This window comes from Pseudoliparis swirei, chromosome 7, assembly GCF_029220125.1.
Source record: "Pseudoliparis swirei isolate HS2019 ecotype Mariana Trench chromosome 7, NWPU_hadal_v1, whole genome shotgun sequence".
Lineage (NCBI taxonomy): Eukaryota > Metazoa > Chordata > Actinopteri > Perciformes > Liparidae > Pseudoliparis > Pseudoliparis swirei.
Window position 1 is genome coordinate 3,226,036 of NC_079394.1, and position 23,316 is coordinate 3,249,351.

Below are 23,316 nucleotides of genomic sequence, written 5' to 3' on the forward strand. Positions count from 1 at the left end.
CGCATTCATCCAAAAAAAGGACTTTATTGTATCGGTACCAAAGCATTTCCCCTCAAACACACCATGGACCAAGATGCTATCAAAAGACTTTATTGGGCGTGTTTTAGATCGCCGTGATAACACAAATAATGCTGTGGGACATGTGTCAGCTCTAAACAACAGAGTTGACGTAGTCTACATGGGTAGCGTCACTTAACTTGCTATACTTAAAATGTACAATATATTTCAATGTTAACTTTTAGGACCTTTAAACATTGTATCTCCCCATTTTTGGACAATTACCCTGAATTCAAATGTTAACAGTGAAAGTGAAAGGTTCTGGACTGACAACAGACACATGAATCGCTTGTGCAGAACATACGTCTGTCTAAATATCTCTCGAGATATATATGTAAAAACATATATAAAACTACATCAGGTATGAAGCATACAATACTGTTTCAACTGGAGTGCTATAGACTCTGAGATCCAAATGTTCATCTCCTAAAAGAATTAATGTAATTCTGTGTTTCTGAAGTTGTGTTTAGACCTGCACACACTTCTTCTGTATAATATAATACAATTACATGATAATGTCAAGAGTGGGGCCCTTATTCACAAACAACTAACATGGAAGATAACCCATGTATTTACAGAATGTGCGTTAGAGTGCGTTGCCCTCGACACAATCAGTGCATGGTTTTGCTTGTGTCATTGGTTTTGTCGTTGCCGGCGACGTTGGTGAGCTGGACGCTCTCCTCCTCGAGGCTCTTCTGGTCGCGCACTTCTCCCTCCATGTGGACGCCGACCATCATCTGGTAGATTATCACGCCGACGATGGAGCCAAGGAACGGGGCGAAAACCGGCACCAGGAACCAGCCGTTTCTAGCCCTGGGGAGGGCCAAAAAATACGTTTTGACTTTGTCTCGAGGGCCAGGATCGCGAGTCCCCACATTGGGATGAACAATGGATGCAGGAAACAATTTAAAATCTCTGCGCTTACGTGAAAACTTCGCTGCCCCACCCGGCGACGGCGGTGAAAAGACGTGGTCCGAGGTCTCTGGCGGGATTGACGGCATAGCCGGAGTTGAAGCCCATCGACAAGCCGATGACCAGAACCACAAATCCCACAGTGAAGGCCTCCAGTCCTTGGGGGATGGGGTTGTTGTGTGGATCCACAATAGCCAGAATGCACACGATCAGCGCCGCTGTGCCGATGATCTGTGTTGGAGAGACAAGAAGATGGAGAAGATAACCGTGAGTTGGACACCTGAGTTGTATCACCTGTAGTGTCGGTATGACGGCTGTTTTTCCTTCAAAGGGGTACCTGGTCAAAGAATCCGTTGACAAGGGTGAGATGTTTTCCAGGGTAGGTGGCGAAAATGCCAGCTGTGGCATTAGGCCCAGTCACATTAAAACTCCCAGGACGGTCCCACAGGGCATCTGAAGGGAACACAAACAGCAAAATATAGCGTGAAATATGTTCTTGTTTCGACAGGTTGTCTAAATAATGCACTTAGATTGTGGGAAGTGTAATCCATCTGTTCATAAACGGTTGAAACGACATCATTTCTTGACACGTGGCCCCGCATTTGTCATCCCTTACCGTAGTACATGCCGAAAATGATAGCAGCACCGAAGAAAGCACCGATTGTCTGAAAGAGGAAGTACACGGGGAACGTTCTCCAGCGGGCTCTGCCGAGCAGGCACATGGCAAAGGTCACTGCGGGGTTCAGATGGCCACCTGCAAATGTACAAGGTGACAGCACGTCAGTATGTATTAGCCTACAGACCATGAACATTCATGAAACTTTGCCTCAGACTCCAAATCTAGTAATACAAGGTACAAAAGCCGGTTAAAAGGTGCTCCTATAAATGGAATTAGTTTAACCCTCCTGTTGCCTTAGGGTCATTTTGACCCGATTAAATGTTTAACCCTCCTGTTACCTTTATATTTACTAACATATTTTACCCTTTGGGTTCAATTTGACGCCAGCAATTAAAACCTCCAGAAAATTATTAGAATTAATATTGTTTTCCAAGTTTAAGTGTGAGGCACTTTATGTTTGTTTGTTGACTACCGAAAGAACACCGACATTAAACATTGAATTAACCCTAATGCGGCAGGAGGGTGTAATATTGATTCGGGTCAAATTGACCCTAAGGCAACACAAGGGTTAAGAAACATGTTGTACCTGACACCTGGCCACATACCAGGATGCCCAACATGGCGGCGAAGCCAAAGGCAAAGTTGACTGTGAGGAACATGCCATGGGAACCGCCACTCAACACCAGCTGGGCCACAGCACCACAACCGAACATCTGCAGGGAGAGAATAAATACACGTTTACGCCCGGCCTCAGTAACGCTCGGTGCACATGACAGCTCATGACAACTGCTCAATTTTAAAGACAGGAAAAGACATATTCTTCAGGGCTTTTGAATGCTCCAGTACATAGTTTTGCAAACTCAACACCAACCATCTTGAGTATCTCAGTGTTGTGTTAATAAAAGGAACACGACTACTACATTTAGTGCTTTGTCAGACAATCACGGTCAAGCCAAGGGGTGGAATGAGGCTCAGGAGGGATCATTATCAGTGAAACCAGCTGAACAAAACCCCATTGAATGAGCTCTGCTCAGAATTAAATGAGCTTTATTGTGTTTGTATAATGGCACACAAGAGTACAACGTTTCACATGTACAGTAAGGTCTGCGTTGACCATGATCGGATGAGGGAATGAAGGAAAATATGTGTTCGCAGGCACGTGACTGATGCAAAAGAAATCAGAGGAAGTCAAAAGAAGAAGGATTTAATGAATGTGTCTTCATTAAATGTAGGAGCATACTGCCAAGCAGGTGCCATACTGTTTGTTCTGCATGCTGTGTGATTATGTGTGTGTGTGTGTGTCTCCACGTCCTCTTTGTATGTGTTGGGTTTAGAAATATGTGTGGTCCATGCATAGACCGCTGCTCTGTAAAGCCCCCTGAAGAGGATGCTTTTCAGTGAGACCGCAGGACTCAGATGTTGAGGTTAGCTGGAGGGAACCACATTCAGTAGGACTGGCGCCTCAGTCTAAACTCTTTTCCACCCCTGATGAAACCAGACATTACTGGAAAAGTTCTACATAAAACATCCCCATGACCTAACTTACTTACTCTTTCCCTCTCAAACTCGATGAGAGACATTACTGTATGAATCGAAGCAAAACCACATTATTCTACCTGCGGAGCAGACGGTACATTCTGCAAAGTGTGACACTTACATTTTCTGTGTCCATTATTTCTCTACTTACTATTTATGATACTATCCAATTATTATTTGTATTATTGTTTTACAAGATGGATGTGTTGGGCTACGAGTAAGTTCAGAAAAAACAAAATCCTTTTTCTCTTTGTTATTGAGAATCAATAAGAAATGAAGTTGAAACACCAACAAAAAAAAGAACAATTAGATTTGTTTGTTTTGTTTTGAAGTGCAGGTGAATGTTTCCTTGACGATATGACAACAAGGGCTAGAGTGACATGACAATAAAAAAACTCTTCTTACTTTATTTGAGTTTTTCTTAATGTCAGAGTCGGTGCCAACTTCCTCATCCAGGTAGAATAATGTGGTTTTGCCTAGATTCATACAGCCCATAATGTCTCTCATCGAGTTTGAGTGGGAAAGAGTAAGTAAAAATAAGTTAAGTCATGGGGATGTTTTATGTAGAACTTTTCCAGTAATATCTGGTTTCACATTCCACTAGAAGTTCTCTAAATCTGACTCTGAATTTGGGAGAAATACTTCTGAAGTGCTCATATTGACCAGTACCTGTGTGTTCACTGTGTGTACACGTTGTGTGTTGTTGTAATGTTGTAGTTCGTAAACTGCTCCACAAACACCTCCTCAACCAACATTGCATTGGCTGATTCAGCTGGTCACGCATCCATGCAGCTACTTCCAGCTGCAGGCGCAGCCAGGGAGCTTGTTAAAACCACCGCAGTGAGCCTCGACTGGAACACAGAGCTGAGGGCATCAGTATGCTGGCCTGGAACCGGTCTTTAAATCACGACCTGTGTGATCTTTTCAAATTCAGGAGGAAGAGCCTCAGAAGCCCCCCATGGCTACTCAGAGCAATGAACAGTGGCTTGAGGGGGAATATGAAGTGCATGTTGTGAGAGGGCAGCGAGGGGTTAACAGAGCAGTGACAGGAGGAGAGCCGAAGACAATCTCTGCCTGTAGGTGACCTGACGATACATTCTACTTGGAGTGTGAACAGAGGACACTACATAAGCCTGTTGCAAACAAGTACATTTCTTCAGCATTAAATGACATGTTTATATAAATATATATATATATAAATATATATATATATAAATATATGTATATATATACACTACCGTTCAAAAGTTTGGGGTCACTTAGAAATGTCTTTATTTTTCAAAGAAAAGCACTGTTTTTTCAATAAAGATAACATTAATCAAAAATACACACTATACATTGTTAATGTGGTAAATGACTATTCTAGGTGGAAACGTCTGGTTTCTAATGAAATATCTCCAGAGGTGTATAGAGGCCCATTTCCATCAACTATCACTCCAGTGTTCTAATGGTACATTGTGTTTGCTAATCGCCTTAGAAGACTAATGTCTGATTAGAAAACCCTTGTGCAATTATGTTAGCACAGCTGAAAACAGTTATGCTGGTGATATAGGCTATACAACTGGCCTTCCTTTGAGCTTGAAGTTTGAAGAACAAAATTAATACTTCAAATATTAATCATTATTTCTAACCTTGTCATATATTTTCTATTCAATTTTCAATTCATTTGATAAATAAAAGTGAGTTTTCATGGAAGACACGAAATTGTCTGGATGACCCCAAACTTTTGAACGGTAGTGTATACATATATATATAAATATATATATATATATATATTTATATAAATATATATATAAATATATGTATATTTATATATAAATATATATATATACGGATGTGTACCGCTGCTGTGATTTTTGAAATTTCCCCACTGTGGGACAAATAAAGGAATATCAAATCAAATCAAATATATCCCAACATGTTGCTCGGAGCTAGCGACACATGCCAAGAATTACACAATCGATACAAAGAGGTGCACACACCCTCACCCTGGCGTCACCCATCCCTCCAGGCCATCGTACGCTCGTCGACAATTACTAATAAGAAGGTTGCTCGGTTCAATTGGTCACGAGGAGAAAAACAAAGGCAGTGACGGCGCGAGAGAGATGTTTCTGTCAGTCACGTCTGCCTTTTGTTCTGCCACTGACTCTCCCCGTGCTGCCATCAACATGTGTCACCAATTATTCAGCCTCCACGCCTTTCTGGCACATCAGCATTCAGAACTGATGCTGATTCGTCTGACGGACAACATTTATGAAATATTTCCTGGGTACTTATGTAAGTAGTAAAGTAGTAGTAGTAGTAGTAGTAGTAGTAGTAGTTTTCCACTGCCTACCTGTGTGTGTATGAATACTGTATATTTCTGCTAATGGAAGTGATGACAAAGCTATGTTGGTCTTTAATTGTTTTTCTTTTACTTTAACTAGGATTATGCATCAAAACAAAATATTCATTTGAATTGAAAGTAATGTGCTTCTACGCCTCCATAACTGGCTTTTGTTAATCACAAAGAAATGAGTCACTAACCTCAGCAAAGCCACACTATTAATCCATACAGGAGCCCACATGTCATGCACTGAACTGTGAGTTGGATTAGTATTCAAACCTTTTTCAACCTCATTTTAATCCAGATGCCAGGTTTCTGCCAAGACCAGGGAAACTTAAAAGGCTTCTTCTATTACTGCAGCCATTGTTTAGACATCAGGGGACACAGCCGAGCGTCTGGATCGATTTATTTCACTCAATGAACAAAAGAAGTGTTTGTTTCGCGAGTGATGCAACAATTCATATTAAGCTGAAACAGCATTTATGAGCTCCCATTTCACCATCAGATTCCTCTTTTGAGGGTTCAGTGGTAAAAGATGACGAACGTGAGAGATGTTTAACCCTCCTGTTACCTTAGGGTCAATTTGACCCCATTCAATGTTTAACTCCTGTTACCTTTACATTTACTAACATATTTTACCCTTGGGGTCAATTTGACCCCAGCAATTAAAACCTTCAGAAAATTATTAGAATTAATATTGTTTCCCAAGTTTAAGTGTGAGGTACTTTATGTTTGTTTGTTGACTACCTAAATAGCCCTTTAAATATATAAAAAAGTTGATATTTCTTATATGTTTGACACAGTGAAAAACAGCCTGGAGTCAAATTGACCCGAAAGAACACCGACATTAAACATTGAATGGGGTCAAATTGACCCTAAAGGTAACAGGAGGGTTAAAAGTGCAGTGTGGCGTTCAAAGCCTGTGAGACAGAGTTCATCTTTCCCGTGGACACAAACACCTCACACACTGGAAAGTGATCATGGGATGTCATGAGGTCTTGGCTCCGGGATCCTGGATACCAGTTTCCAAACAAATATTGTCGCGTTAGCTTATATATTGGTTTTGTCCACAGAGCGTGGCGTCTTGACCTGAACAACCAGGTACACACCTGTTTGATGTGAGCTCAGTTGTGACAGTGAACCTACATTCACGCTCTTTGTCTCATACAAAGAGCGTCCTTTTGCTCGCTTTAAAGTCTCGGAATGTTCAACAAGAGATTCTTGTTCTTCCTCGTCACTTCTCAAACACGGCGAGAAGAAAAAAAAGAAGATAGAATACAAACGCTGTCATATGGAGGGTAATAGATCCTATTGCAGCATCAAAAGAAAATTGAAGAGGGCACTTAGAGAGAAAAGTAAACTCTGTGAGAGGGGACAGAGTTCAACTATTGCCAACATCCAATATATTTAACTCTCTGACCATTGTAAACTCTTCATTTGAAGCTGGAGAGCTTTGAAAAAATTAAAAGGACCTATTTCAGCACGAGACACGAGAGCGTGAGAGGGCGATCTGTGTTCCACGCGTGCACATACTTGAACGCTCACACACTTACCACAAGGATGAGAGTGCCGAGACACTCTGCCAGGGCCTGGCGAAGCAGCAGGTTCCGGATCTGGAAGAACCGGGACAGTCTGTCCAAATATATCTTCTGTCTGCCCATGTCTTCTTTTTTTGGAAAAAGGCTTGATGAGGCTGGAAGACGACCGGCACGGTATGTAGAGTTTCCTGAGTTTGCTGTGAAGCTGGGAGGAACGGGCTCCTCTTATAGAGCCTCGGATGCTCTCGGATTGGGCCGGTGCCAAGCCTGCGCGGGCCCACCCTCTGGGCCACGCCTCCCTGGCGCTCACGAAGTGATTCAGTCTTTGGATTTTTTTTTTTCACTGCTCAACTTTCTCCCTCTCACTCACACAATCTCACTCACTCATTGTTATACCTGTGAGCTCCTTCATTGACCTCATTCATACCTGCCACCCGATACTTGCCCCCGACATTAGCATAGCTTTGACGAACACAATCCAGTGATCACATTTGTTCATCGTAAAGTTCAGCCAAAATTCAAACTCGCGGACGAATGAGACAAACGATCTTACGATCTGGTCCGTCAAGGAAATGAAAAAGTGCTTCCCTCAGATGTTTCTGCTTCCTCCTCCCTCAGATTTACATTTGGAAAAGGCAGCTATAGAAGTGTGATGACGTTTCTTTGCATTCGGAGAGTCGTGTGTATCTTTTCTTTAAACGCAATTACTGCAAGAGCACATTTACCGTACTGTAATTGTGCAGTTGTCATGGTGACAGCTGCTTTACAGTGTAACTACGTGGTGTCCGTCCTGATCTCAACTTTCTCCTTATTGTCCCACTCTTTGCAAACATTTGGAGTCAGTGCATGTCTCAGATTATCGAAATGAATCACATCTGGAGAAACAAACCGTAAAGTTAGATATGAGAAATCTTGTAAACACATACACACACTCTTTCTGTCCCTCGCTTCGTTTTCTCTGGCCTGCTCTTTTGTCCCGTCTGAAACTTCATCACCGCATATTAAAAGCCTCGTTGTTTGGTTTCAATAGAGGTGTGAGAACATTTCCAGTTGTAAAAGCTCACAGACATGCCTCTATCAGGAGGAATCAGCGCACCATTTCTTCCCTCAGTTTGGAGTTTATTTTGTTCCGCTCGGGCCTAGTTTCAAGTTTCAAGTTTCAAGTTTTATTGTCACATCCCCTTTTATACAAGTATAATCGGTTCGTGAAATTCTTATGTGCAAAACACCCGACAGCAGTAGCAGACTAAAAAAAGAATAAGAATGAGAATAAACTATACAATATCCACACAAAAAAAAGAAGAAAGTATTAACAATATATATATAAAACAATGTAATAGAATATACATCATGGCAATATATATATATAAAACAATGTAATAAAATATACACTTTTTTTGAGACTATATATATATATATGTATATACATACAATATATATATACAATATATATATATATAAACAATGTAATAAAATATACACCATGGCCATAGATATTCACAGAATATGTTCTGGTGTGTAGTGTTAATGAGGGTCTCAGTCCTTGTTCAGCAGCCTGATGGCCTGACTGAAGAAGCTGTCCCTCAGTCTGTTTGTGCGGCACTTGATACTGCGGTATCGCCTGCCTGACGGTAGAAGGGTGAACAGTTTGTGGCCGGGTGGTTATTGTCTTTCATCATCCGTTTGGCCCTGGCCACGCACCGCTTGGTGTATATGTCCAGGATGGAGGAAGCTCACCTCCAACGATGTACTGTGCCGACCGCACCACCCTCTGTAGTGCCCTACGCCCAGGGCGGTGCAGTTCCCGTACCAGACGGTGATGCAACCTGTCAGAACACTCTCGATGGTACTGGTGTAGAATGTTCTGAGGATGCGGGGCCATGTTGAATTTCCTCAGTCGCCTAAGGAAATACAGGCGTTGTTGGGCCCTTTTCACCACGTGAGTGGTGTGCGTGGTCCATGTGAGGTCCTCGGAGATGTGCACGCCGAGGAACTTGAAGCTGCTGACCTCTCTACTTCAACTCCGTCTATGGAGATGGCGGTGTGCTCTCCTCTCCGCTTCCTGTAGTCCACGATCAGCTCCTTGGTCTTCTTGACGTTGAGGACGAGGCTGTTCTCCTGGCACCACTGTACCAGTGATCCAACCTCCTCCCTATAGGCTGTCTCTGTCGTCGCCGGTGATCAGCCCCAACACTGTTGTGTCGCCAGCAAACTTGATGATGACGTTGGAGCTGTGCATGGCCGTGCAGTCGTGGGTGTACAGGGAGTAGAGGAGAGGGCTCAACACGCATCCCTGAGGGGCTCCCGTGTTGAGGGTCAGCGGCTCTGAGGTGGTACCGCCCATCCTCACCACCTGGCGGCGCCGACAGGAAGTCCAGTATCCAGCTGCACATGGTAGAGTGCAGGCCTAGACCTCTGAGCTTGGTGTCGAGCTTGGCGGGAACAATAGTGTTGAACGCTGAGCTGTAGTCCACAACCAGCATTCGCACACAACAGTTCCTCCTCCAGGTGGGAAAGGGCGGTGTGAAGTGCCATGGCAATTGCGTCGTCGGTGGATCTGTTTTGACGATATGCAAATTGCCATGGGTCCAGCGTGGCAGGCAACATGGAACAAATGAAGTCCTTGACCAACCTCTCAAGCATTTACTGACAATCGAGGTGAGGGCTACGGGTCTCCAGTCATTCAGGCAGGTTACCTTGGGGTGTTTGGGGACAGGCACAATGGTGGACATCTTGAAGCTCTCAGGAACAACAGCCTGGGACAGGGAGAGGTTGAAGATGTCTGCGAAGACTCCTGCCAACTGGTCTGCACATGCTCTGAGGGCGCGCCCGGGATGTGGTCGGGACCTGCCGCCTTCCGGATGTCCACCCGCTGAAGGCTCTGCGCACGTCAGCCTCTGAGATGATCAGCAGGCTGGTCTCTCGGCGGCGCTGCCTTGGCGGGCTGCCGCTCACGCCGAACCGAGCAAAGAATGTATTTAGCTCGCCTGGGAGGGAGGTAGAGGAGTTCTCTTCACCGCTGGTTTTCCTCTGAAGTCCGTGATTGTCTGTAGCCCTTCCACACACCTCTCACGTCATGGCTCTTGAGCTTTTCCTCCACCTTGTTCCTGAACTCCCGCTGGCAGAGCCGATGGTCTTACGGAGGTCGAGCGGGCTCTTTGTATTCCGCCATATTCCCGAGTCAAAGGCGGTGTTACGCGTCGGAGTGCAGCGCGAACATCGCCATTTATCCACGGTTTCTGGTTGGGATAACCGAACCGACTTGGTAGGAACAACGTCATCTATGCATTTCTTGATGAACCCGGTGACTGAGGACGCGTACTCACTGACGTTGTTGTCCGACGCGACCCTGAACATATCCCAGTCAGCACGTTCAAAACAGTCCTGTAGCATAGACTCCGATTGGTCCGACCAGCGTTGCACTTCCTTCACAGCGATTGGTTGCTGCTTAAGCCTCTGCCTGTAGGCGGGAGTAGTTGGATGGAGCGGTGGTCCGATTTGCCGAACGGTGGGCGGAGGAGGGCTTTGTATCCATCCCGGAAGGGAGTGTAGCAGTGGTCGAGAATCCGCTCTCCCCTCGTGTTGCTTTTTATGTGTTGGTAGAACTTGGAGAACTTTCTTCAGGTTCGCTTTGTTGAAGTCCCCGCCACAATGAAAGCAGCCTCGGGTGTGCCGACTCCTGCTCGCTGATCGCCCGTAGAGTTCCTTCAGCGCTATGTCCGTGTTAGCTTGAGGCGGAATGTACACAGCAGTTACGGTGACTGCTGTAAACTCCTTGGTAGCCAGAATGGTCGACATGAGCATTAGGTACTCCAGGTCCGGGGAACAGAACGACTTGAGAGTATGTACATGACTTTGGTTGCACCAAGATCTGTTTATCATGAGACATACCCCCCCTCCACGATCTTTACCAGAGAGAGTCTTTGTTCTGTCCGCGCGGTGGACGGAAAATCCTGCCGGCTCGATGGCTGAGTCGGTAACCTCCTCCGACATCCATGTCTCCGTAAGGCAGATGATAGAATAGAATAGAAGAATAGAATATACACTTTTATTAATCCCCAAGGGGAAATTAGTTCTCTGCATTTAACCCATCCTTAGTTATTAAGGAGCAGTGCGCTGACGATGCCTGGAAGTAACGTTCAGTGCCTGGCTGGCGACACACACATTGCTACCACGGGGAGGGAGAGGGCGATCGAACCCACAACCCTGCGGTTGCAGGGCCCCACTGGAGCCAAAAGCCGCCCATGCAGTTGTCCTTAGTTTCCGGTGGAATTGAATACGAGCCTGTAGCTCGCATAGCTTATTGTCCAAAGACTGTACATTTGCCAGTAAAATGGTGGGTAGTGGGGTCGATTGGCTCGACGTCTCAGCCTAACCAGCACGCCAGCTCGCTTCCCCTCCGTCGGCGACGCTTGTGAGATCGCGCCTAAAATGGACGGAGATAGTTCCGCTACTGTTCCTGGCGGGACGTCCGAGTAAGAGTTGAAAAACTCTGGTAGGCGGCGAGCAACTGCCGATCCAATCTCCAGAAGTGTGCATCTGTCGTACGTTAACTGGCTGCTAACGTTTTGTGCAAAAATAGTCGCAATAAGAAGAATAAATAACAAAAAACTACTACAAAATCCGGGAGCTCGCAACACAGCCGCCATCACGTACGGCGCCATATCTCGGGGCCATATCTCGGCGCCATATCTCGGTGCACACTGTCGACTGCACATGTCATCGGTCATACTCGCTGCGGACAACTTAAACACGCTAAATATGTTCAAAATTGTCCATGTGAGGATGCACCAATAGCGGGATTGATATGGAGCCAGATGCTCCTGCACTCAGAGCTACATCGATACCACCACAACCGATATCGCTACGGCAACACGGCATCAGCCTCCGGTCAGCCGAGCCTGAGAGGCTTCACCGATAACCTGATGAACACGTGGAAGACATCCCGACAGGCGGTGGCCTGTTTCAGAGGGTTGGCAGCCACAACGGTGCGTGCTTTGTCGTGGACACATGCATCCACTTGCAACTCCACCACACACACACACACACACACACACACACACACACACACACACACACACACACACACACACACACACACACACACACACACACACACAAACTTTATTGTGTCAAGAAAGCTTTTTTTAAAAACTAATTTACAGTAGTTTGTTACTGTTATATTATTACCTATCTATCTTTATGAAATATACATATGGAATTTAATTGAGAGAGAGAGAGAAAGAGAGAAAGAGGAAGAGAGTGAGGAGAGAGAGAGGAAGAGAGTGAGAGAGAGAGAGAGACAGAGGAAGAGAGTGAGAGAGAGAGAGAGAGAGAGAGAGAGAGGAGAGAGAGAGGAAGAGAGAGAGAGAGAGAGAGTGAGAGAGAGACAGAGGAAGAGAGGGAGAGAGAGAGGGAGTGAGAGAGAGAGAGGGAGAGAGAGGGAGAGACAGAGAGAGTGAGAGAGAGAGAGAGAGAGAGGAAGAGAGGAGAGAGAGAGACAGAGAGAGTGAGAGAGAGAGAGACAGAGGAAGAGAGAGAGAGAGAGAGAGAGAGAGAGTGAGAGAGAGAGAGTGAGAGAGACAGAGAGAGTGAGAGAGAGAGAGACAGAGGAAGAGAGTGAGAGAGAGAGAGACCCAAGCTGAGTTCCAGTGTTTTCCTGACAGCTGATGCTTAAAGTGAAGGATCTTTCAGGTGTACCAGCGCTATTCTCCTTTAGGTTATAAGCCACTCCTTTGAGTTTTGCTTAGTTATAGTTTAATATATTATATTACATAATATTTTGAATGGAGTTTGCTTAAACAGTAAATTATTAACATCTATCCCTACTGCAAATAACGTTGTTCTGTTTGTGAGTCATGATCATCAGTCTGAGACGTTTTACACGCAGAACCGACATGAGTCACGAATGTTGCACAACGGTTCAGTGAAGCTGCCTGACAACGACATGTTAACTGGAATTGACTGAGTTAAAGAGCCAACGTGTGATCCAGGTTGACGCAAGTAATGTGCGTCATAATAAATGTTAGACAGAAACATATATTTAAGTTTCTTAGTTTGGCAGGCATGATCACCGTTATATTTCATTTGATATATTGGTCCTGGCATATTTCATTAGAGCGAATCACCTATTGTTCTTCTCATGTTTTTATTATTATTATTATTATTATGATATTGGTATATGTTTGAGGCGCTTGGGCTGCTGGTCAACTCTTGAAATGTGCCACCTGAGTCAGTCATGGTAACAAACAGTCATCTGATAATGGTGTCAAATTGGAGCGTGAGAGATTTGCTCGACTGCGCCCCCTTTTGAGCGGCTCCGGCGTTGTTTCTCCTCGCTGCATGACATTTGGTAGCTATATTAACACGATGTACAAAAAAGCCTCTTGGAGATATGCCACAAAACAGGAAGTTGTTGTAATTTGGCTCTATATGGTCTAATCTGCTCCAAATGTCTCATACATTCCCACCCTGAAGATACATACACGATCATTTGGCATCACAGTCGTAGCACCACCGAATGGCAAAAGGAAGTCGTAGGTTGTGCACTTTCCTCTTCACCGATGAATCACATCTCTCTCAAATCAGACATATGATAATGCTTCATTGTAAAGCTTGTAAGGAGAATCTCGATCGTTCGGCATAAACGAATAATTGATCACATCTTTTCCAAATGCCACATGTTTGAGGAGACTCCAGGCTGGAAGACATCTACAGGCCAATGTTGAATCGGTCAAAGCGCCACCAACTGGGAGCAGGATGTTTCGTTTCTATAGTTTGGCATGCTACTCAAGTACATCAAATACTCAAGTACATCAAATACTCAAGTACATCAAGTCCACATCGAGTTTGTTCCAAGAAGTTCATGTCAGCCCGCGAGGCTCTTGACTTACCGTGGAACGCATTCTTTGTTTCCGAGTAGCTCAAAAAGCTCAAAGATGTGCACACAGTGAAGTCCAAAGTGTTCCCCGACGTGGCTGTGGTGCTTGGAGGTGGCCAAAGGGGTCGTTAGCGCCCACTGCGACATTTAGATGACTGCAAATTACCTAAATGTACCAAACAAGTAGAATGTTTGTTTTCTCTCGTCTCTAAACCATCTCTAAACCCAACTGGAAGTCGGATATTTAGAATTTTGTCTGAATTTCTTGTGTATTTGATGTTATTTCCAGGCGCTGTACTTTAACAAACAAATTCGGTCAGTAGGCTACAATCTTTAGACTTTTATGATTAAAAGTTATCGAAAGCTGCACGCTCGATGGAATGGCCGAACTGTGGCGTGGCGGCCATGTGATGTGATTCCCCATCAAACGAGAAGTTGATGGAACTCCACTGGACTTGCTCAAATCGATCATGAGAGTATCAGCCTGAGGACGTCAACAAGCCCGTTTTCACAGTCATGGTGCCATCTGCTGGCAACAGGAAGTCAGTGTTGTGTTACAAGCAGCCTCCACTTTAGGCCACCTTTACCTGATGTACTCTACTTGAAACAGAGTAACACAATTGTTAGTGTGCATGTTCTCTAGTGCCACAGTGTGAACACCGAAAGTGGTGAAATATTTGTGTAAGAGCCAAATGCATGATTTCATTTGTTATAATAATTTAGTTTTAAAAGATTAAAAAAGGTAACTGAATATAAATCCTTTTCATTATGATTTGAAAGAATGTTTAGTTTAACATATATAATTTAGTATTGTATTTGAAAGCTTAATAATTTGTAAGCTTCCAATCAGATGCCGTCACGTCAGTATAACAGCTGTCAGTTGTGTTTGAGCTCAGAGTTGTTGGACCGTGTGACCATGTACTATACGTTTTTTTAGTAAACATAATTTTGTATGAAAGAACTACTTGTGTCACTCGCATGTCAATTAATAGCTTTTAAGACTGATCTCAAAATAGTGTGGTACAGAAGAACCAGAACTAGACGGAGTGCCACTACAATTTGCAATACATAACTTTCACAACCACATGCCACCAGGACCCCCGACTACTTTGCTTTCGTCTTTTTAGTTTACCTCTTTAGACTTCCGGTAGGAATCCTATCGAGACGTCCAGAGGAGCTGCGTTTTCAGGCCACGTGAAAGTAAAGTGGACAAGGAAAATAATGGTGGTACCCACAAACATCGAGGGAAAGCTATAAGAACCCACAGTCGGTCCATCTTCTGCAATAACAAGTCCTCACCGTTCACCGTTGCTGCGGGAGACACTGGTTTTTCCTTAGATCATGGCTGTGACTGGTTTTTCCTTAGATCATGGCTGTGATCACTGGTTTTGTTTCTCACGTTTGTGATCGATGGCCTTTTGTGCTCCTTTTTTCCCCAGGAGTGGCGGTGTGTCAGGGGCAGACAGGTGAGGGCGTATCGATGTCTCTCGTACAGACGGACCAGGATGTCACGCTCCCTCGAGACGGAGAAGACGTTAGCAACAACTTCACACTGAAATTAAAAAGGGCTGATGAACGACACGAGTCCTAGATGTAGCGCAGGAAACTCGCCACCCCCTTTTTTAATATATCACGGCAAAGTTTTCAATAAGTTATTTCTTTATAGGACTTAGAGGTGAACAGTTTTCAAACGAACATTAAAGCCCATGGGATAAGCCGGAATTGTGTAAAAGAGAAACGTAGTCATGTCAGGAAATCTGACTCATGAACAAATTCTTGGCAACAGATTCCAGCATCATTGCGGAATAACGTATGATAAAGTGTTTGGTGAGCGACATGCACAAATGACACAACGCGATTTGTAACACCGTGTTGTGAGTGATGCATTGAGCCCGTCTGCGGGTACATTTCCTCTTTCTTCACTTTCTCAATAATTCTACTGGACCGCAATTAAAACATGCTTCTCTGTCAACAGCTGCAGTCAGACGAATGCGTCAGCTCGGCAGTTCAGGAAACCTCTGCCAAGTCGTTCACGCCTCTGTTTACGACGTGACGAACGCTCTGCAGACCCATGCTGCAATAGCAAACGGATCTCATCTTTTTCTACATTTATTAATTTGATGCCGTAGACTCCAAATAAAAGCAGCAAGACCCTCTTGTATTTTGATTGGTCCAAACCATTTGCACGTCATTTTGCTATCGTGAACATGTTAGTGACAAGCATCCCTCGACTCTTTTTAAGTGCAATCCCAATCCTCAGGGGCAGCTCAGATCTTACTGCCCTTCCAGTTACCCATGGAAAATCAACAAGCAGTTGTATACAAGCCCATAACGCTGTACTTCTACATGACAGGATTACACCACGAGCCTCCTGAAAGTTGCTAAAGTTCGGAAAAACTCTGACTTATTTCTCAAGAACAGAAATAACGAGTAAAGACATGAACTGGGGGTTATGAACTCAAAGTTCCCAGAGCTTTATTTTGGACAGGGGAGGAATACTGCTTGTGATTTATAAAGCAATCTTTGTCCAAACTCACAATTTATACCAATACCCCCAAGAGTAAGGCTTGCTCGGGTGAATAAATTAAGTAAATTACCTGGTGCTATAATTAATTGAGGCAATGCTATGCTGGAATGTGCATTGCCTAAAGAAGAGAGATGCAGCATTAAAAATGTTTGTCAGATTATTGGTGTTTAGTATATGTTAATTCATATTTACAACACAACGGTATATTTTACAAAAGTCTCGATTTGTTTCTGTATTCAAGGGGCTATGAGTGGAAGCCATGAGCCCCGGTCTCGTTTTTCCATGATTAGAGATTATGATTTAGCATAAATTACCAACGACTTAAAGTCCCAGTCCTCCTAAAAATGAGAGGCAGCCAGACAATCCTTTTCTTTTATCCGTGTATGAATTAGTGTGAATGTCATGTAGCGTAAAAGCACTTTGAGTGGTCGGAAGACACAGCGCTGCACACATCCAGTCCATTTAAAACAAATCGGATACACCCAGACCTTAAAATGAAGCATCGTCAACAGTCCAGGTCTAAAAATATTCAGTTTGCGCCAATAAAAAATAAGCGGCAGCAAATCTTCACATTTGAGAAGCGGAATTTTGTTTGTATATTAATTTTTAACCTATAATTATACTGGTTGCTGATTCATTTTCTAATTAATCTGTTCAGCTCTCCTGTAATCGAAAGAATGAATTTGGAATTTAAAGATGATAATTTGTACATTAAGTCCAGTCCGAGCCATGCAATAAAAACTCTACCAAGTCCTTTTCTCAATTTCATCTACTGATGGAAAGAATCATATATATATATATATTTTAAAAAAAAATCAAATCAAAAGTACATATGCATTTATTAAACAAGATGCAGCTTCGCCAAGACAAACATGTGGCTTATCTTTAAAACACATTATTAACTGATAATATTGTTAACACAAATGTCTCTGAAAATCCATTAATTTCCCCGTTGTTCCGTTTCACAATGAAATGTACACGGTGAAAACGACACGTCTAAACTGACCACTTCTCAGTCCTGGCTTCCACTGACTTGATCAAGCCCTTTCCCAAGACCCGGAAGTCCTCCAGGATTGCTTCGACGTTGGGAATGGTATTCGCTTCCTCCCCAGTCACCTCCACTCTCCGAGCAGACATATACGATGTCTGTCATGAGGGGAAACAGAAAACATGGAGGTCAGAGTGATGGATGTTGATGAGTGAAATGAGAAGGATGGAAGTGAAGGAGACACGTGACGCAACACAAGGAAGCTGTTGGCTATGCAGAAGGCTTCTGTCCTACAGACGTGATTTTAGATGGAGGGCATAACTTAGGCCTTACCTTGAAGGGCACTGGGAGGAAGGCCTTTGGCTTCCATAAAACTGCGATCACGGTTCCGCCATGAGGATCACAGAAGAAGAGGGCGAGCCTCCGAAAGTATCCTGAAATGAATTGGATTAATTGATGCTCCTGTTCAAAACGTCGTGAACGTTCTCTAGATACAGAGAATAAAGTCATAATATTGGGGGGAAAATGTGTGATATAATGGACAAATTCTACCGACCCTATAAAAACTGAAACTAACAGAAAACACGGAGGAAAGGGCCAGACTTTATGCTCCGGACACCTGTGGTCAGCTCTGGAGCGCAGTGCCCCGAGGAAATCATCCTCATTTATAGATATTAAAGAAAACCTCTAAAAACATGAGATGAAAACACAATATTGTCCAACACTGTGTATATAAATAGTTTGACACCATATCTTATCATTACCTTCGCATTGAAAATGCAGAAGGTTATGTTTTGATCGCCGTGTATTCATTTATTTATTTATATGCGTGTTCCTCGCATAACAAAAAAAGTTTTAAACCGAATCGCATGAAATTTGGTGGGATGATTGGTTATTATCCGGGGACCATTTGATTAGATTTTTGGATCAATCGGGTCAAAGGTCAAGGTCATGGAAAGGTCAACATCTTCTTTTTACCATAGCACGGTCAATTTTTATCCAATTGGCATGCAACTAATGCCAACATGTTCATAATTCAAAGCCCAATCTTGTGATATGCGAAGGTATGCGCTCTACCGAGTGCCCGTTCTAGTTTGTATTGTTTTGCTCATTCGCTCAAATATCGTGCTTTGTCGTGGACACATGCATCCACTTGCAACTCCACCACACACACACACACACACACACACACACACACACACACACACACACACACACACACACACACACACACACACACACACACACACACACACACACACACACACACACACACACACACACACACACACAAACTTTATTGTGTCAAGAAAGCTTTTTTTTAAAACTAATTTACAGTAGTTTGTTACTGTTATATTATTACCTATCTATCTTTATGAAATATACATATGGAATTTAATTGAGAGAGAGAGAGAAAGAGAGAAAGAGGAAGAGAGTGAGGAGAGAGAGAGGAAGAGAGTGAGAGAGAGAGAGACAGAGGAAGAGAGTGAGAGAGAGAGAGAGAGGAAGAGAGAGAGACAGAGGACGAGAGTGAGAGGAAGAGAGTGAGAGAGAGAGAGAGTGAGAGAGAGACAGAGGAAGAGAGTGAGAGAGAGTGAGAGAGAGAGGAAGAGAGTGAGAGAGAGAGAGAGAGTGAGAGAGAGAGAGAGTGAGAGAGACAGAGAGAGTGAGAGAGAGAGAGACAGAGGAAGAGAGTGAGAGAGAGAGACAGAGAGAGTGAGAGAGAGGAAGAGAGTGAGAGAGAGAGAGAGAGAGAGAGAGTGAGAGAGAGAGAGAGAGACAGAGAGTGAGAGAGAGAGAGACAGAGGAAGAGAGTGAGAGAGAGAGAGACCCAAGCTGAGTTCCAGTGTTTTCCTGACAGCTGATGCTTAAAGTGAAGGATCTTTCAGGTGTACCAGCGCTATTCTCCTTTAGGTTATAAGCCACTCCTTTGAGTTTTGCTTAGTTATAGTTTAATATATTATATTACATAATATTTTGAATGGAGTTTGCTTAAACAGTAAATTATTAACATCTATCCCTACTGCAAATAACGTTGTTCTGTTTGTGAGTCATGATCATCAGTCTGAGACGTTTTACACGCAGAACCGACATGAGTCACGAATGTTGCACAACGGTTCAGTGAAGCTGCCTGACAACGACATGTTAACTGGAATTGACTGAGTTAAAGAGCCAACGTGTGATCCAGGTTGACGCAAGTAATGTGCGTCATAATAAATGCTAGACAGAAACATATATTTAAGTTTCTTAGTTTGGCAGGCATGATCACCGTTATATTTCATTTGATATATTGGTCCTGGCATATTTCATTAGAGCGAATCACCTATTGTTCTTCTCATGTTTTTATTATTATTATTATTATTATGATATTGGTATATGTTTGAGGCGCTTGGGCTGCTGGTCAACTCTTGAAATGTGCCACCTGAGTCAGTCATGGTAACAAACAGTCATCTGATAATGGTGTCAAATTGGAGCGTGAGAGATTTGCTCGACTGCGCCCTTTTGAGCGGCTCCGGCGTTGTTTCTCCTCGCTGCATGACATTTGGTAGCTATATTAACACGATGTACAAAAAAGCCTCTTGGAGATATGCCACAAAACAGGAAGTTGTTGTAATTTGGCTCTATATGGTCTAATCTGCTCCAAATGTCTCATACATTCCCACCCTGAAGATACATACACGATCATTTGGCATCACAGTCGTAGCTCCGCCGAATGGCAAAGGAAGTCGAGTTGTGCACTTTCCTCTTCACCGATGAATCACATCTCTCTCAAATCAGACATATGATAATGCTTCATTGTAAAGCTTGTAAGGAGAATCTCGATCGTTCGGCATAAACGAATAATTGATCACATCTTTTCCAAATGCCACATGTTTGAGGAGACTCCAGGCTGGAAGACATCTACAGGCCAATGTTGAATCGGTCAAAGCGCCACCAACTGGGAGCAGGATGTTTCGTTTCTATAGTTTGGCATGCTACTCAAGTACATCAAATACTCAAGTACATCAAATACTCAAGTACATCAAGTCCACATCGAGTTTGTTCCAAGAAGTTCATGTCAGCCCGCGAGGCTCTTGACTTACCGTGGAACGCATTCTTTGTTTCCGAGTAGCTCAAAAAGCTCAAAGATGTGCACACAGTGAAGTCCAAAGTGTTCCCCGACGTGGCTGTGGTGCTTGGAGGTGGCCAAAGGGTCGTTAGCGCCCACTGCGACATTTAGATGACTGCAAATTACCTAAATGTACCAAACAAGTAGAATGTTTGTTTTCTCTCGTCTCTAAACCATCTCTAAACCCAACTGGAAGTCGGATATTTAGAATTTTGTCTGAATTTCTTGTGTATTTGATGTTATTTCCAGGCGCTGTACTTTAACAAACAAATTCGGTCAGTAGGCTACAATCTTTAGACTTTAATGATTAAAAGTTATCGAAAGCTGCACGCTCGATGGAATGGCCGAACTGTGGCGTGGCGGCCATGTGATGTGATTCCCCATCAAACGAGAAGTTGATGTAACTCCACTGGACTTGCTCAAATCGATCATGAGAGTATCAGCCTGAGGACGTCAACAAGCCCGTTTTCACAGTCATGGTGCCATCTGCTGGCAACAGGAAGTCAGTGTTGTGTTACAAGCAGCCTCCACTTTAGGCCACCTTTACCTGATGTACTCTACTTGAAACAGAGTAACACAATTGTTAGTGTGCATGTTCTCTAGTGCCACAGTGTGAACACCGAAAGTGGTGAAATATTTGTGTAAGAGCCAAATGCATGATTTCATTTGTTATAATAATTTAGTTTTAAAAGATTAAAAAAGGTAACTGAATATAAATCCTTTTCATTATGATTTGAAAGAATGTTTAGTTTAACATATATAATTTAGTATTGTATTTGAAAGCTTAATAATTTGTAAGCTTCCAATCAGATGACAACTCGTCAGTATAACAGCTGTCAGTTGTGTTTGAGCTCAGAGTTGTTGGACCGTGTGACCATGTACTATACGTTTTTTTAGTAAACATAATTTTGTATGAAAGAACTACTTGTGTCACCATGTCAATTAATAGCTTTTAAGACTGATCTCAAAATAGTGTGGTACAGAAGAACCAGAACTAGACGGAGTGCCACTACAATTTGCAATACATAACTTTCACAACCACATGCCACCAGGACCCCCGACTACTTTGCTTGTCTTTTAGTTTACCTCTTTAGACTTCCGGTAGGAATCATCGAGACGTCCAGAGGAGCTGCGTTTTCAGGCCACGTGAAAGTAAAGTGGACAAGGAAAATAATGGTGGTACCCACAAACATCGAGGGAAAGCTATAAGAACCCACAGTCGGTCCATCTTTTGCAATAACAAGTCCTCACCGCTCACCGTTGCTGTGGAGACATACTGGTTTTCCTTACTATGGCTGTGATCGTAGCTGTGATCACTGGTTTTTCCTTAGATCATGGCTGTGATCACTGGTTTTGTTTCTCACGCTTGTGATCGATGGCCTTTTGTGCCCTTTTTCCCCAGGAGTGGCGGTGTGTCAGGGGCAGACAGGTGAGGGCGATCGATGTCTCTCGTGCAGACGGACCAGGATGTCACGCCCTCGAGACGGAGAAGACGTTAGCAACAACTTCACACTGAAATTAAAAAGGGCTGATGAACGACACGAGTCCTAGATGTGCGAGGAAACTCACCCCTTTTTTAATATATCACGGCAAAGTTTTCAATAAGTTATTTCTTTATAGGACTTTGAGGTGAACAGTTTTCAAACAAACATTAAAGCCCATGGGATCAGCCGGAATTGTGTAAAAGAGAAACGTAGTCATGTCAGGAAATCTGACTCATGAACAAATTCTTGGCAACAGATTCCAGCATCATTGCGGAATAACGTATGATAAAGTGTTTGGTGAGCGACATGCACAAATGACACAACGCGATTTGTAACACCGTGTTGTGAGTGATGCATTGAGCCCATCTGCGGGTACATTTCCTCTTTCTTCACTTTCGCAATAATTCTACTGGACCGCAATTAAAACATGCTTCTCTGTCAACAGCTGCAGTCAGACGAATGCGTCAGCTCGGCAGTTCAGGAAACCTCTGCCAAGTCGTTCACGCCTCTGTTTACGACGTGACGAACGCTCTGCAGACCCATGCTGCAATAGCAAACGGATCTCATCTTTTTCTACATTTATTAATTTGATGCCGTAGACTCCAAATAAAAGCAGCAAGACCTCTTGTATTTTGATTGGTCCAAACCATTTGCACGTCATTTTGCTATCGCGCTATTGTGAACATGTTAGTGATAAGCATCCCCGACTCTAATTAAGTATTGTGTACCGCACATAATCCCAATCCTCAGGGGCAGCTCAGATCTTACTGCCCTTCCAGTAACCCATGGAAAATCAACAAGCAGTTGTATACAAGCCCGTACAACGCTGTACTTCTACATGACAGGATTACACCACGAGCCTCCTGAATGTTAAGAAGTTCGGAAAAACTCTGACTTATTTCTCAAGAACAGAAATAACGAGTAAAGACATGAACTGGGGGTTATGAACTCAAAGTTCCCAGAGCTTTATTTTGGACAGGGGAGGAATACTGCTTGTGATTTATAAAGCAATCTTTGTCCAAACTCACAATTTATACCAATACCCCCAAGAGTAAGGCTTGCTCGGGTGAATAAATTGAGTAAATTACCTGGTGCTATAATTAATTGAGGCAATGCTATGCTGGAATGTGCATTGCCTAAAGAAGAGAGATGCAGCATTAAAAATGTTTGTCAGATTATTGGTGTTTAGTATATGTTAATTCATATTTACAACACAACGGTATATTTTACAAAAGTCTCGATTTGTTTCTGTATTCAAGGGGCTATGAGTGGAAGCCATGAGCCCGGTCTCGTTTTTCCATGATTAGAGATTATGATTTAGCATAAATTACCAACGACTT

General features: G+C 43.4%; 1 protein-coding gene and 1 long non-coding RNA gene across 2 annotated transcripts; both read right to left on the reverse strand.

Moving 5' to 3' along the window:
* On the reverse strand, positions 1 to 7,171 carry aqp3a (aquaporin 3a). Its single transcript, XM_056419792.1, has 6 exons — positions 7,004 to 7,171; positions 2,175 to 2,301; positions 1,586 to 1,723; positions 1,307 to 1,422; positions 983 to 1,200; positions 1 to 870 (listed from the first exon to the last, which is right to left on the reverse strand). The coding sequence occupies exons 1-6, from the start codon at positions 7,109 to 7,111 to the stop codon at positions 669 to 671; spliced, it is 909 nt and encodes a 302-aa protein (XP_056275767.1). The 5' UTR covers positions 7,112 to 7,171; the 3' UTR covers positions 1 to 668.
* Positions 7,172 to 17,217: 10,046 nt separating this feature from the next.
* LOC130197224 (uncharacterized) lies at positions 17,218 to 17,804 on the reverse strand. Its single transcript, XR_008832403.1, has 2 exons — positions 17,717 to 17,804; positions 17,218 to 17,541 (listed from the first exon to the last, which is right to left on the reverse strand). It is a non-coding gene; the product is annotated as an uncharacterized LOC130197224 (long non-coding RNA).
* Between the last annotated feature and the right edge of the window lie 5,512 nt (positions 17,805 to 23,316).